The 12,713-nt window shown below is 47.2% G+C and overlaps 3 protein-coding genes and 1 long non-coding RNA gene across 5 annotated transcripts in view; 2 read left to right on the plus strand and 2 right to left on the minus strand.

Annotated features, from left to right (window-relative positions):
* The window catches only part of LOC144326657 (uncharacterized), a 279,931-nt gene extending 278,449 nt beyond the window's left edge, over positions 1-1,482 (minus strand). The window contains exon 1 of the mRNA XM_077923335.1: positions 527-1,482. The gene's annotated coding sequence lies outside the window, so the exon portion shown is untranslated. The remainder of the gene's footprint in view (positions 1-526) is intronic.
* Positions 1-12,713, plus strand: part of LOC144327086 (uncharacterized) — a 68,560-nt gene that overhangs the window by 52,755 nt on the left and 3,092 nt on the right. The window lies entirely within an intron of this gene.
* The window catches only part of LOC114604181 (uncharacterized), a 63,923-nt gene that overhangs the window by 33,763 nt on the left and 17,447 nt on the right, over positions 1-12,713 (plus strand). The window lies entirely within an intron of this gene.
* Positions 7,262-12,428, minus strand: LOC144326627 (uncharacterized). 2 transcript variants are annotated; one of them, XM_077923211.1, is made up of 3 exons: positions 12,195-12,428; positions 9,245-9,377; positions 7,262-9,001 (listed from the first exon to the last, which is right to left on the minus strand). In XM_077923211.1, exon 3 carries the CDS (start codon positions 8,845-8,847, stop codon positions 7,264-7,266), a length of 1,584 nt encoding a protein of 527 aa, XP_077779337.1. In that variant the 5' UTR covers positions 8,848-9,001; positions 9,245-9,377; positions 12,195-12,428; the 3' UTR covers positions 7,262-7,263. The 2 variants fall into 2 exon arrangements, with proteins under 2 accessions (XP_077779337.1, XP_077779336.1); XM_077923210.1 differs by lacking the exon at positions 9,245-9,377.

Consider the following 12,713-nt stretch of genomic DNA (forward strand, 5'->3'; position numbering starts at 1 on the left):
TGGTGGTATTCAGGACAATCCTGTATGGCAATGATGATCTGGGACTACCAGCAGGGAGACTGGGGAATAAGTGGTGATGGAAGGGGAGGGGTCTCTGTCGAGGCTCCTCCCCCGTTCCATTAACCCTTCCCTGGACTCCCTCTCTCCCTTTCCCCAGCCAGGCGCCCCACGACCCCAGGGATTCCTGCCAGGGGGAAGCCGGGAGAATGGGGGGCCTCAGCCCCACCACCAGCCCTGCTTGGGGTCCTCCTTCCCCTTCCCGCCAAGGCGTCCGGGGGGGGGGGCGGGCAGGGCAGCTGAGCATCTCTCGGCCCCCCAGGAAAGAGAAAGGGGAGTCTGGCGGTGCTGCTGCTGCCCAGGAGATCTTGCAAGGTGTAGATCCCTGCAGGTGTTGGGCCCCCCCTTCCCACCTGGATCGGGGCCTGGATCGGGGCCCCTGTCGACGGGCCCCAGGGAGGGCGCTTTTCTGGGGGGGGTATCTTCGTCCTCCTCCCCCCTATTCCCCCCCCCTTCTCTCCCTCTTTACCTCTTGGTCCTCCGCCTCTCTGGCTCCAGATTAGTCCGCTTTCCTTGTCCGCACTAGAAGGGGCTGGGGGGGGGGGTTCTCCACTGACGCCCCTCGTCCCCTTTCCTGGAAACTTCCGGCGCATTTCGCAGCGACACTTCCGGTTCCTTTTGGGATTCGCTTGCCCCTAGAGCTACATCTACAGAGCAGCCCCTCCCTGTGTTGGGATGGGAAGCGGACGGGACCGCGCTGCCTCTGGGGGCTCCATGGGGACATGGCCCCCCACCTTCCTCCTCCCCACAGCAGGGGATCGAGATGGCTCCGGGGGGGGGCATCATATTTGGGGGTGACCTGGGTTTGCGGGGAGAGAAGGACGTGATTTTAAATCTGCAAACAGGGAGGCTGGGAGGGAAGAGGATGAATGAGAAGTAGGGAAGGGCTGCCCCTCCCCCTGTGGGTCAGAAGAGTGGGGGAGGGGCGGACCCAGGGAAGCCAGGGGGGTCACTCCCCTCCCCCGCCCAGATTTGCCTCGCAAGGTCCTCTGTGAAGCCCAGAGATGGACCCAGCCTCTGGGGGTGGGAAGAGACATGGGGCTGCCTGAGAGAGAAGGGGCGCTTCCTTTCCTCTCCCCCCTCCTCCCCACAGGCTCTCCTGCGCCCAGAGACCCCCCTTGGCCCGGCAGGGAGAGGGTGGGGTCCCCTTCCGCCATGAGAGGAGGGCAATGGGGTTGTGAGGGGGGGGAGAGAGAGACCCCTTTCTGCTCCCCTCACAAGAGGGTCCCCGTTGTGTCTCTGAGGGGCAAGAGAGGAGGAGCCCCTCCCCCCGCTGCTGCTTCCCCTCAACGACTTTTCCCGCCTTTTCCCAACTTCCCGCCCTTCGAGATCTGAGCCTCGCCTCAGTTTCAGGCGCCAAGGAGGCAGATTCCCCGGGCTCCCTGCTTTCTTGGTGGATTTCTTCTCATTCGCCCTGATTTCTGCTCATATATCTTGCTTTTGGAGCTTCTCTCTGCTTCTTTAGAAAGATGACTGTATAAAACCCCCCTCACCACTGCCTGAATCCCATACAGTATGTAAAAGTCTGATTTCTTCCCATTTGCTGTGTATAATTCTTCCTCCAGGACTGTTCTTCCTTCCTGGCAATGTCACTTCCAAACTAATAATTCTTCCCTCACTGCCCTTAAATAGCTGCTTGGGGTCTAGTTTGGGGCCTGCATAAAGAACCTCTCTTTTCTCGTTTTAGCTGTAGGTACAAATTCACGGCCAAAAGCCTTATAAGTGATACACTGCAGTTCAGGCAGTTCTGCTGGCAGGAGGTCAAAGGACCCGGAGTGGTTTGCAACCAGGGTGGTTTCCAAATGCTGCCCTTTTAGATACGTTTCCATTTATTCTTTTGCGTGGGGACTGGCCAGATTGAACCCCCCCCCCCCCTTCAAAAGAAAGACTAGCAAAATATTTCAAAGGCGGAATTTCCAAAAGAGGACACTTTGTTCTGAATTTAAGACAAGTCAGTCGAAAAATCATGGGCTTTTTTGGCGTTTATTTGGGGCCTTGTCTAAAAAAGAAAAAGTTCTACAATTTTGGAGTTGTCCTGGTTTTTACTTTTTGAAATATGGCAACCCTAATTATTCTGGGCTCTGCTTGAACTGAAACTCTCCCTTTTAGAGCACAGCCGGTAGAGCATGAGACTCTGAATCTATGGGTCGGGGGTTTGAGCCCCACTTTGGGCAAAATATTCCTGCATTCCAGGGGGCTGGACTAGATGACCCTCGTGGTCCCTTCCAACTCTGCAATTCTAGGATTCTACCATGTGTAGACGAAAGATTGCCTTCTTGTGGGCAGTGGAGGAATGATGTAATGTTGGTTGGTGGGAACTGTTCTTGAGTGTTGCCTTGTCACACACACGCAACACCACAACAGTCATGTGAAAGGAAGGGGGGAGCATTTCTGCAGGCTGATGTCCATCCATCCAGCTGCCCAGGCCCCAGCACCTCCCCCTAACAGTGAAGGGTCCCAGTCTAGAAATCCTCCCTTCCTGCTGGAGATGAGGCAGTGAGGGATTCCAGACAGACAGAGGCGTCCTTGCTCTGGAATTCCCTTGCCAGCAGGGAGACTTCAAAAGCCCCCCCCCCCATGCTTCCCCCTTCCCTCATTTAGTATGGAGACTTTTCATCTTGTGGCTGGGTCATTTTAAATCCAGTTTTTTTCTCTCTCCCTGCAATTTTAATACTGTTGTTGGTTTCCTTGTTTAAATTATTCTGTTTACTAGTGATATTTCACATAGCGTTTGTGAATGCAAAGCAATTGTGGCTCTTGGGTAGAAATCTGTGATCTAGACATGGCCTAGTCAATCACACCTTGTTTCAACATCCATCTAACACAAGGAAAAGAAAATCCCCCCATCATTTAGCCCGGACACTGAGGTCCACTTCCGAGGGTCTTCTGGCAGTTCCCTCATAATTACAGGGAACCAGGCAGAGGGCCTTCTTGGTAGTGCCGCCCTCCCTGTGGAACACATGCCCCCATAATAATTTATTAATAATTAATATTAATATTATTATTATCATCATCATCAGATGTCAAAGAGAGAAAGTAACTTTTAGAAGACCTCTGAAGGCCTTCAGGGAAGTTCTTAATGTTTGACATTTTACATGTTCCTTTGTCATAGAACCAAGCTGGCACCATCCATTAGTTCTGGCAGGGTTCCAGTTCATGGTCAACAAGATTAAACAGATGCACGTTGGGCTGATGAGGAGGAGGTGAGGGACCAGGAGTGAGACCTTGGGGTCATGTTAGGTAACTGGGAAATTGTTGACCCTGTGTGCACTGGCTCAGGAAACTGCAAATCTCATGCTGGGGATGTTTAGGGAACAGATTGAAAATATACCTGCCACTATCCTAATGGTTGTAGTGCAGATCTTGTTGGCATGCAGAGGGTCGCAAGGCCAGCTGGCTAGCCCCAGGTGGGTCATCTCCTTCCAGCCGTCCCACTGCGAAGACCCATCAGCCTCTGCTCCGATGTAAATCAGCAACCCAGGCTTCAAAGCCAGAGCACACTATATCAGCAGAGTGAACTGCGGACACAGAATAGGTGTGAGGCTTGTGGAAGCATACTACAACTACAGATTTATTAATCATAAATCAGGATAAAACATTTCGTCTCTCTCTTTGTATTCTCAGAGAGACAGAGAAAAGCAAAAGCTATACGCACAACGGAAATTCCCAGCATACTGGGCTGGAATGTAAACCGACATGTGACACATAACAAACCCATATCTGCTCCTTAAGGAGGAATGGAAATTATTTATGGAGATCTATGGTGTGAACACTTTTGGAGTACTGTGCACAGTTCATTATCTGGGACCTTTCAGTTTGGAGAGAAGACAAGGAAGGAAGGACATGTCAGATAGAATGGAGAAAGAGGATAGAGAAAAGCCCCCCCCCAATAAAAATAGAACTCATGGAATCCAGTGAAGCAGGAATGGTGGAAGATTTAGGAGAGCAAAAAGAAGGGTCTCCCCCCCTTCTCTGCATCCAGCCAGTCCATGATGGCAACAGCAACAATAAGATAATTACATCAATAGTATGCATTGTGCTCTGCTGGCAGGAGGACTCCCTCGGATCATGTCCAGTTGCAAAAGTGCAAGGAGGCTTTCCACCCTCAGGGCCCAGAGGGGGATCCTGTCTTGGGGCAGCTGGTGGAATTGGAGGAAGCTGACGCTTAGCACTCTGGGTTTGGGACCTACCTGAACCTCCTTCCACATTATACTCATCCATATTGTTTCTCGCCTGCGTCATTTTTGGGATAGCATTCTACACACACTTGCGTCACCATGTGTCCCCCTCCCAACATTGTTCTGAGATGCTCTTGTACGGCCCCTTCTTCCCTGTGCCCCCTTCCCTCCTCATGCAAGTCGTGCAGCTGGGAACAGAGCCTTTCCTGGTTATGCCAGGGAATGCCCATTTTATTTCTCCTACCACCAAATATATCTATACACATTATATCTGACATAATGTATCTATAAATCAAAAGAATATATCAGGGTTTCAAGATTACCTTCGGCATATAAGTAGGTGCTTTCAAGCTTTCTGTGTCTTCATGGTTCCACTATTGCAATTATAACAATGGGAGTTATGCTGCTGTTCCTCTAATATTAATCTAACTCTGCTTCCAAAGCAACACCACCAGTCTCAGCTCCACTTTGAGCAACTCTCCATTCCCAGATACAAACATTTCCAGCTCCCTCCACCAAACACCAAAGCCAGCTCACTCTCAGTCCACCCTCATTCAGAAGCAACACTACAGATTCACATTAAATATTATATTCTACTTACTATTTTGAAATGTTACCTTCATTATTTAAATAAACGTCTAGACAACATTACGTGTAAACAACAAAAGCTCACATACGCTGCATGCAATTCAGATTGATTTCCTGTTATTGATGTGAACAAAAGTATATAAACTTATATAAGGACACTTATGAGAAGAAGTGGAAGGAAATAAAAAAAGAATTAGAGACTTGGGGGAAATTGAATTTGTCCCTGTGGGGGAGAATATACACAGTTAAAATGATGGTATTGCCAAAGATGATTTTTATGTTCCAAACAATACCTATAATTAGAGGTGTAAAGTGTTTTAAGGATTGGCAGAAAGACCTTGCCAAGTTTATTTGGCAAGGGGAAAAACCACGCATAAAATTTAAGCTACTAACAGATTTGAAGGAAAAAGGGGACTTTGCGGTCCCTGACCTTAAACTGTACTTTGAGGCAGTGTGCTGGACATGGATTAAGGAATGGATATTAATTAAAAACACAGAAGTCCTAGATCTGGAGGGATGGGATATTGTGTACGAGTGGCATGGCTACATAGGCTATAACAAGGTTAAATCTCACAAAGGATTTTTAAATCATATTGTGAGAAGGGCATTATATGAAGTACAGTGGTGCCCCACAAGACGAACGCCTCGCAAGATGAAAAACCCGCTAGACGAAAGGGTTTTCCGTTTTGGAGGCGCTTCGCAAGACGAATTTCCCTATGGGCTTGCTTTGCAAGACGAAAACGTCTTGCGAGTCTTGCGATTTCCCCCCTCCCCCCTTTTTCTAAGTCGCTAAGCCGCTAATAGCTGCTAAGCCGCTAATAGCGCTAATCCGCTAAGCGGGTTGCTTCGCAAGACGAAAAAACCGCTAGACGAAGAGACTCGTGGAACGGATTCTTTTCGTCTTGCGAGGCACCACTGTATGGGAGAGGAGTAAAAAATCAGTAGTAACCAAAACACCATGGTGGCTGTCACCAATGGAATCTATGTCGGTCCACAGGCTGAATATGAACAGCGATTGGCTAACATATAAGGATTTAGTAGATGAAACAAGTAGTGATCCGAAAATAAAGGACCTAGGCGAATTGAAACAGAAGGGAATAACCTGGCCGGAGTATTATCAATTAAAAGCCGCCCTTGAAAAGGATAAAAGAACCAAAGGATTTGACAAAAAAAATCCTATCTAGATAAGGATATTTTATATAATAATCAAAAGACACTTTCTAAAATGTACAAACTACTTTTGAATTTGCAAAGAAAGGAGGAAGATATCAAAGAAATTACAGTAAAATGGGAGAGGGACCTGGGACATACGATCAAACCCAATATTTGGAACGAATTATGGACTAAAAATTTAAAATTCACGGCTTCTCTCATTATAAGGGAAAATGTACTATAGGTGGTACCTGAAACCTGTAAAACTTGCAAAAATAAATAAATCAAATAATAATAATTGCTGGCGATGTAAGGAACAGATAGGAACATACTACCATATGTGGTGGTCCTGTCTAGAGATACAAAGATTTTGGAACATGATTTATGAAGAGATAAAGAGATTGATAAAAACTACATTTAGCAAGAAACTGGAAGAATTTTTACTAGGAATGGTTTCAGATAATATTCCCAAAAACAAAACTAGGCTATTTATGTATGCAATGTCAGCAGCAAGGGTTATAGTGGCAAAACACTGGAAAGATAAAAATATACCCACTAAAAAGGAATGGGTAGTCAAATTGTGCGAGTACTTGGAGCTCGCAAAGCTGACAGATGCAAGAAGAGATAAACCTAAAAAATTGGTGAAAGAATGGGAATGTTTAAATAATCATTTAGGGGACAAGGGCTCAGCAAGAAATATCTGGCTATGTTTAGAATGATACCGCAGAGAGAAATGTTCCCTGATACCAAGATGAGGGATTCCTTTGGAATGCAGATAGAGTTAATTGATAAGAATAATGATCTGTTGAGTTTGACGGAAGTGTACAATAGATGAGCTTTCCTGCTTTGGCTCATCTTCCTTTTTCTTTTTCTTCTTTTCTTTTATCTTTCCCATAGTTGCTTATGTTCTGTGTCATGTACTTCAATATTTTTTGTAGTTTTTGTAGTTGTTTTTTTCATTACTATTAAGGAATTCACATTAAATATTATATTATGCTTACTATTGTGAAATTTTACCTTCATTACTTTAAATAAACGTCTAGACCACGTTACATACAAACAACAGAAGCTCACATACGCTGCATGCAATTCAGATTGATTTCTTGTTACTGATGTGAAAGAAAGTGTTGACTTGGAGAGAACCAGATTCTACACTCTATAAACCATTTCTCTTCTTTGAGTTAATTCATGGCATGTAGGTGTTACCGCTCTTAGAGCTCTTACCCCTCAGAGTCTTTTGATTGTTTATAATACTTCCACTACAATGGAACCTCTGTCCACTTCCATGTTACTCCCCTGTATGAGTTTGTTGATGTTTTGTAAGAACTCCACTTGTACTGAAGCTCCTTCCACACTCCAAGCATTGAAATGGTTTCTCCGTTCTGTGAGTCCATTGATGGTATCTAAGGTGTCCACTCTGACTAAAGCTCTTTCCACACTCCATACATTTAAATGCTTTCTCCCCCGTGTGAATCAGATGATGGTTTCTAAGGTGTCCACTCTCAGTGAAGCTCTTTCCACACTCCATGCATTTAAATGGTTTCTCCCCCGTGTGAATAAGATGATGGTTTGTAAGGTGGCCACTCCGACTGAAGCTCTTTCCACACTCCATGCATTTAAATGGTTTCTCTCCCGTGTGAATATGATGATGGTTTGTAAGGAGTCCACTCCGACTGAAGCTCTTTCCACACTCCATGCATTGAAATGGTTTCTCACCTGTATGAGTCCGTTGATGAATTCTAAGTGTTCCACTATCAGTGAAGCTCTTTCCACACTCCATGCATTGAAATGGTTTTTCACCTGTATGAGTCCGTTGATGAATTCTAAGTGTTCCACTATCAGTGAAGCTCTTCCCACACTCCATGCATTTAAATGGTTTCTCCCCTGTATGGGTCCGTTGATGTTTTCTTAGTGTTCCACTGTTAATGAAGCTCTTACCACAGTCCATGCATTTAAATGGTTTCTCCCCCGTGTGAGTCCGTTGATGAATTCTAAGGGTTCCATTGTGACGGAAGCTCTTTCCACATTCCATGCATTTAAATGGTTTCTCCCCTGTGTGTGTCCGCTGATGAATTCTAAGTTTTCCATTGTCACTGAAACTTTTTCCACATTCCATGCATTTAAATGGTTTCTCCCCCATGTGTGTCCGTTGATGTTTTCTTAATGTGCCACTATCAATGAAGTTCTTTCCACACTCCATGCATTTAAATGGTTTCTCCCCCGTGTGAGTCCGTTGATGTCTTCTAAATTTTCCACTGTCACTGAAGCTCTTTCCACATTCCATGCATTTAAATGGTTTCTCCCCCGTGTGAGTGCGTTGATGAATTCTAAGGTTTCCACTATCAATGAAGTTCTTTCCACATTCCATACATTTAAATGGTTTCTCCCCAGTGTGAGTGCGTTGATGAATTATAAGTTTTCCACTTCCAGTGAAGCTCTTTCCACATTCCATGCATTTAAATGGTTTCTCCCCAGTGTGAATCCATTGATGAATTCTAAGTTTTCCACCCTCAGTGAAGCTCTTCCCACACTCCATGCATTTAAATGGTTTCTCCTCCTTGTGAATCCATTGATGTCTTCTTAGCGTTCCACTATAAGTGAAACTCTTTCCGCACTCCATACATTTAAATGGTTTCTCACCCGTGTGAGTCCGTTGATGTTTTCTTAGTGTTCCACTGTCAATGTAGCTCCTTCCACACTCCATACATTTAAATGGTTTCCCCCCCGTGTGAATTCGATGATGTATTCGAAGTGTTCCTCTATCAATGAAGCTCTTTCCACACTCCATGCATTTAAATGGTTTCTCCCCTATGTGAGTCCGTTGATGTTTTCTTGGTGTTCCACTGCTACTGAAGCTCTTCCCACACTCCATACTTTCAAATTATTTCTCCTCTCTCCTTTCACACTCCATACATTTAAATGGTTTCTTTGTTAATCCTATTGGACATCGCCCACCAGAATTCTGATTGCCTTCTCCATTGTCTTCTTTTGACGGGGTGGGGTAGGGAGAAAATCCTATTTGTTTTCTAGGAAGAGAACAAAGGAATATTACACACATGGATTACAACCTCCACTTATTTTAACATCTTGTACATTCTCTCCTGTCCTCCATATGTTCCAAATTTTTCGGAAATGCAAATGAAATAATGTCAAATAATAGTAATGCATCATCAACATTTCATAACCCTTAATTATAGTTAATGAAGCAGCATTATCTCAGAATACGGTAGACTTTTGGGGTTTACTTTTTACATAAAGTGGTTTCTCACAGGAAAGGGAGCTGCTCTATGTCTATGAACCTGGCCAATATTCATCAGGGTCCTAAGTTCACCATGGAGTTCTTCATCCTCTGCACAATAATCTGTTGGGTGTAGTGAAGGGTTAACCTTCTGTGCCTCGAGCCTGAGAGGAGGAGACAACAAGGGAAGTAAGCCAGGAGGTGACGAAAGCAGCTTGGAATGCTGTGTACCGAGTGGAAATCGAAAGCATTCTGTTACGATGCTGCAAGCAGAGAGAGAAGATGCAGCTTAACACGGGTGGCTATTGGAGATTGTAAATACGCTATTTTGTTCCAATAAAGAGATATTAGGACAGAAGAAACGTTTGGGACTGATTTACTGCTCTTTCAACACGGCTGTGCAACTTTGCTAATTGCTAATTGCTTTACGACCTGCAGAGGCTCGCAGGGGAAGTGTGGCTGGGCACCGAACAATAAAGCAATAAAACTATCGAACATAATCCTCCACCCCTTGGGCCACATTTTGTCCCCTTCAACCTCTAGATCTTTATTAATCACCTGCACAGTCCCTTTGGCCTAAGGACTTCCATATTGACCATTTTGGGAGACCCATATATAAGTCTAGTGACAAGGCTTGGTGCTTGTGGTCGGTTGAAGGAGTGCTCAGTTGGAGAATGTTCTTGGGGTGGGACCTCCAAGAGGTCTGGATATTCTAGCTCTGCTCCAACTGGGAATTATTTATTAAATTGTTATACCTCTTTTCATTTGAAGATTACAAGATAAAAATATGTGTGACACTGAAAAAGGTGAGTATTAAAGGTGAATAACACGGATGGTGGGAAAGAAAAGAAAGGAGATGAAACCCGTGGTGTGTCCACCTGAATGTAATATAATAATAATAATAATAATAATAATAATAATAATAATAATAAAGTGTAAAGAAGAAACCAATCTTCAAATCAGTTTCATATTCCCTGGCTGTATTTCTCAGCCACGATTGTGACTCGGAATCTTAGACACACTTTATTCTAGAATATCAACTGGATCTCTTTGTAATAGGAGCCAGACATCCCTGGGATTCCATCCAGACATTCCTTTAGTGTGGGCAGCAGCAGCAGCGGAGAAAGGAAGGAAGCAACTTTGGGGGCAAACCATTTCCTTCAGAAGGTCTTCCCCAGCGGCCAGCAGGGTTGATAAACTGCTCAGTGGGGACACCTTGGATTTATAGTGTTAGGGTCTGGATACCAATCACAATCCCTCAGAAATGTCTCAAGAACCCTTAAGATCCAGTTCCACCAACTCCCAAGTAACACTGAGCCCTAGAGGAACCTTCTATGCTGAGTTGAGGCATCTCTGGCCCTCCAGATGTGGTTGGACCCATGGCCTGGGAGTATGGGAGTCTTATCTGGTGGGACAAACTTTTCCCTTCTTCCCCCTCCCCTGAAAACGCTTTCATTTCTCCCTCCTCCGTGATCTCCAACATCTTCCTGATACAGTCCAACCAACTGCTCACATTCCCAAATCACCCTGCACCATTGACTTCCCAAGGCTGCTGCATTGTGTCTGGGACACTGGCAATGGGACAGCACCTTCCACTGGATGAGAGGATAGAGGGTTAAATCAGGGCTGGCCAAATGGGACTCAGCTCCGTCCCCTCCTTGCCCCTCCCTGCATCTCCTGCCTGAGGGGGCTGTCTCAGTTTCCCTCACGGTGAAGCAGGCCCTGAAAACAGTCTTCTCTCCCCCCCAAAAAAATACAGGAAACACGACAAAGGCGGCCCTGGAGTGTCACTGTGGAACATAACAACAACAACAACAACAACAACTGGTTGTAAGTCCCTTTGGGCTGCCCTGGGCAAGAGAAAGAGACTAATAGGTTTAATAAAAATAAAGGGGGGGGGGACACAGGAACCCACCCATTTACATAGCAATCTTCCCAATCTCTTAAATTCCACAGATTTAAGAGATTTGATATATTGGGAATAATGGAAACCAGGTGAGAAGGAGTTGGGCCCAGGTGTCTCTGGGGGGGAGCCCTTTAGATGCTTCTGCACAGAAACACAGGCATGTGGGAGAGACTGGAGTTGCCCAGAGAGAAGCCTCAAAGGGGGGGGGGGGATAAGAAAGGGGGCTTCCTCTTTCCCCCCATGCTTGGACTCGCTTGAACAGCCCCCAGCGCCCCTGCAGCTCCTGATCTGGGACCTAAGGCAGGGCAAGGACTGAGCTTCAGGGGAGGAGAGGGTGGCTGGATCGGGGCTCCTGCTCAGGGATCTCTCCCTGGTCTACTCGGAGTCCTGGCAGATTCCTGGGCAGGAGGGAGAAGTCAAGGCAGGCGGCCCCCCAGTCCCTCTCTCTTTCTCCAAGATGGCTTCGATCCCTCCCCAGGGATGCTCCCTTCCTCCCTCCGCCCCCCCCCCAGGGTCCCCTTTCCCCAGAGGCCCCCCTGGCCGGCTCAGCCTTCCTGCCAAATCTCTCCCCATCCCAGGAGGGAGATGGGGGGTCTCCTTCCAGGCCTCTCTCGCCCCCATTAACCCTTCCATGGACTCCCCACTCTCCCCCCAGAGGGGACCCACCTAGCCTAGGATGGCGGCGCCCCAGGGATTCCTGCCAGGGGGTTCAAGTCCCAGCCCTGGGGGGGGGCTCCCATTTTTATTGCCCCAAAGGCGCCCAAGGGGGGGGGGCAGGGGAGTTGAGCATCTCTTGACAGCTGAGCATCTCCTTGCGCTGCAAAGGAGCTCTTGCAATGCAAACCCTGCCGGTGCTCCCTCTGCAGGAAGCCCCCCGCCCCCCCCGCCGCATTTCCCATAGTAAAAGGCAGAAAGGCTGATCTTGGGGGGGGGCGTGCAATGAAATCCCTGCGAATGGAGGGGCCTCGATCTCCAGCCGGATTGCATGGATCGGGGCCTCTGCTGATAGCGCCCAAGACGTGAGTTGTTCTTGGGGGGTCCCTGCCCCCTTCCCCTCCCCGCCCTACAGCTTTACCTCTTTGTCCTCTCTGTCCCTCCACTTCCATCGCTCGCTCTGCTATTCCGATTTCCTTTCTCGGGGGTCTCCAAGGAGGCGCCCCCTCGGGGGGAGGGGCTCCTTTCCCCTCCCCTCCGGCTTCCTTCCCGAATGCGTCTGCCCATAGAGCTACGAAGAAGAGCCGCCCCGCCGGAAGGGGGGTGGGAGCAGGCGAGGCCGGAGCGGAGGGCGGCAAATTGGGCAAGCTTTAGGCACCGGAGTTTTCTCCCGGGAGGGGCGTCTCCTTCCCTGCCGGCAACTGAAACCAGCTCCCTCTTCCGCATGCAAAGGAACGGAGCCGCCCCTGATGCGCTTCCCTCCAGCGAAAGCTGCAGAACCCCCCAGTCAACACACATAACAGACAACATGTAAACATATATATTCTCATTCTTTAGTTGGTTATTGCAAGGAGTTGGACTGCTTCCTTTGGCTTCATTAAGTGAAATTAGTAGGAAGGTCCCACATGGTTTTATGAGCCTCCTTGCCTCTTCAAACACA

Source organism: Podarcis muralis, chromosome 2 (assembly GCF_964188315.1).
Source record: "Podarcis muralis chromosome 2, rPodMur119.hap1.1, whole genome shotgun sequence".
NCBI classification, from domain to species: domain Eukaryota; kingdom Metazoa; phylum Chordata; class Lepidosauria; order Squamata; family Lacertidae; genus Podarcis; species Podarcis muralis.

Excerpts from the sequence above, each read along its gene's own strand:
- LOC144326627 (XM_077923210.1), bottom strand. The coding sequence starts at position 8,847 with ATGGAGTGTGGGAAGAGCTTCAGTAGCAGTGGAACACCAAGAAAACAT.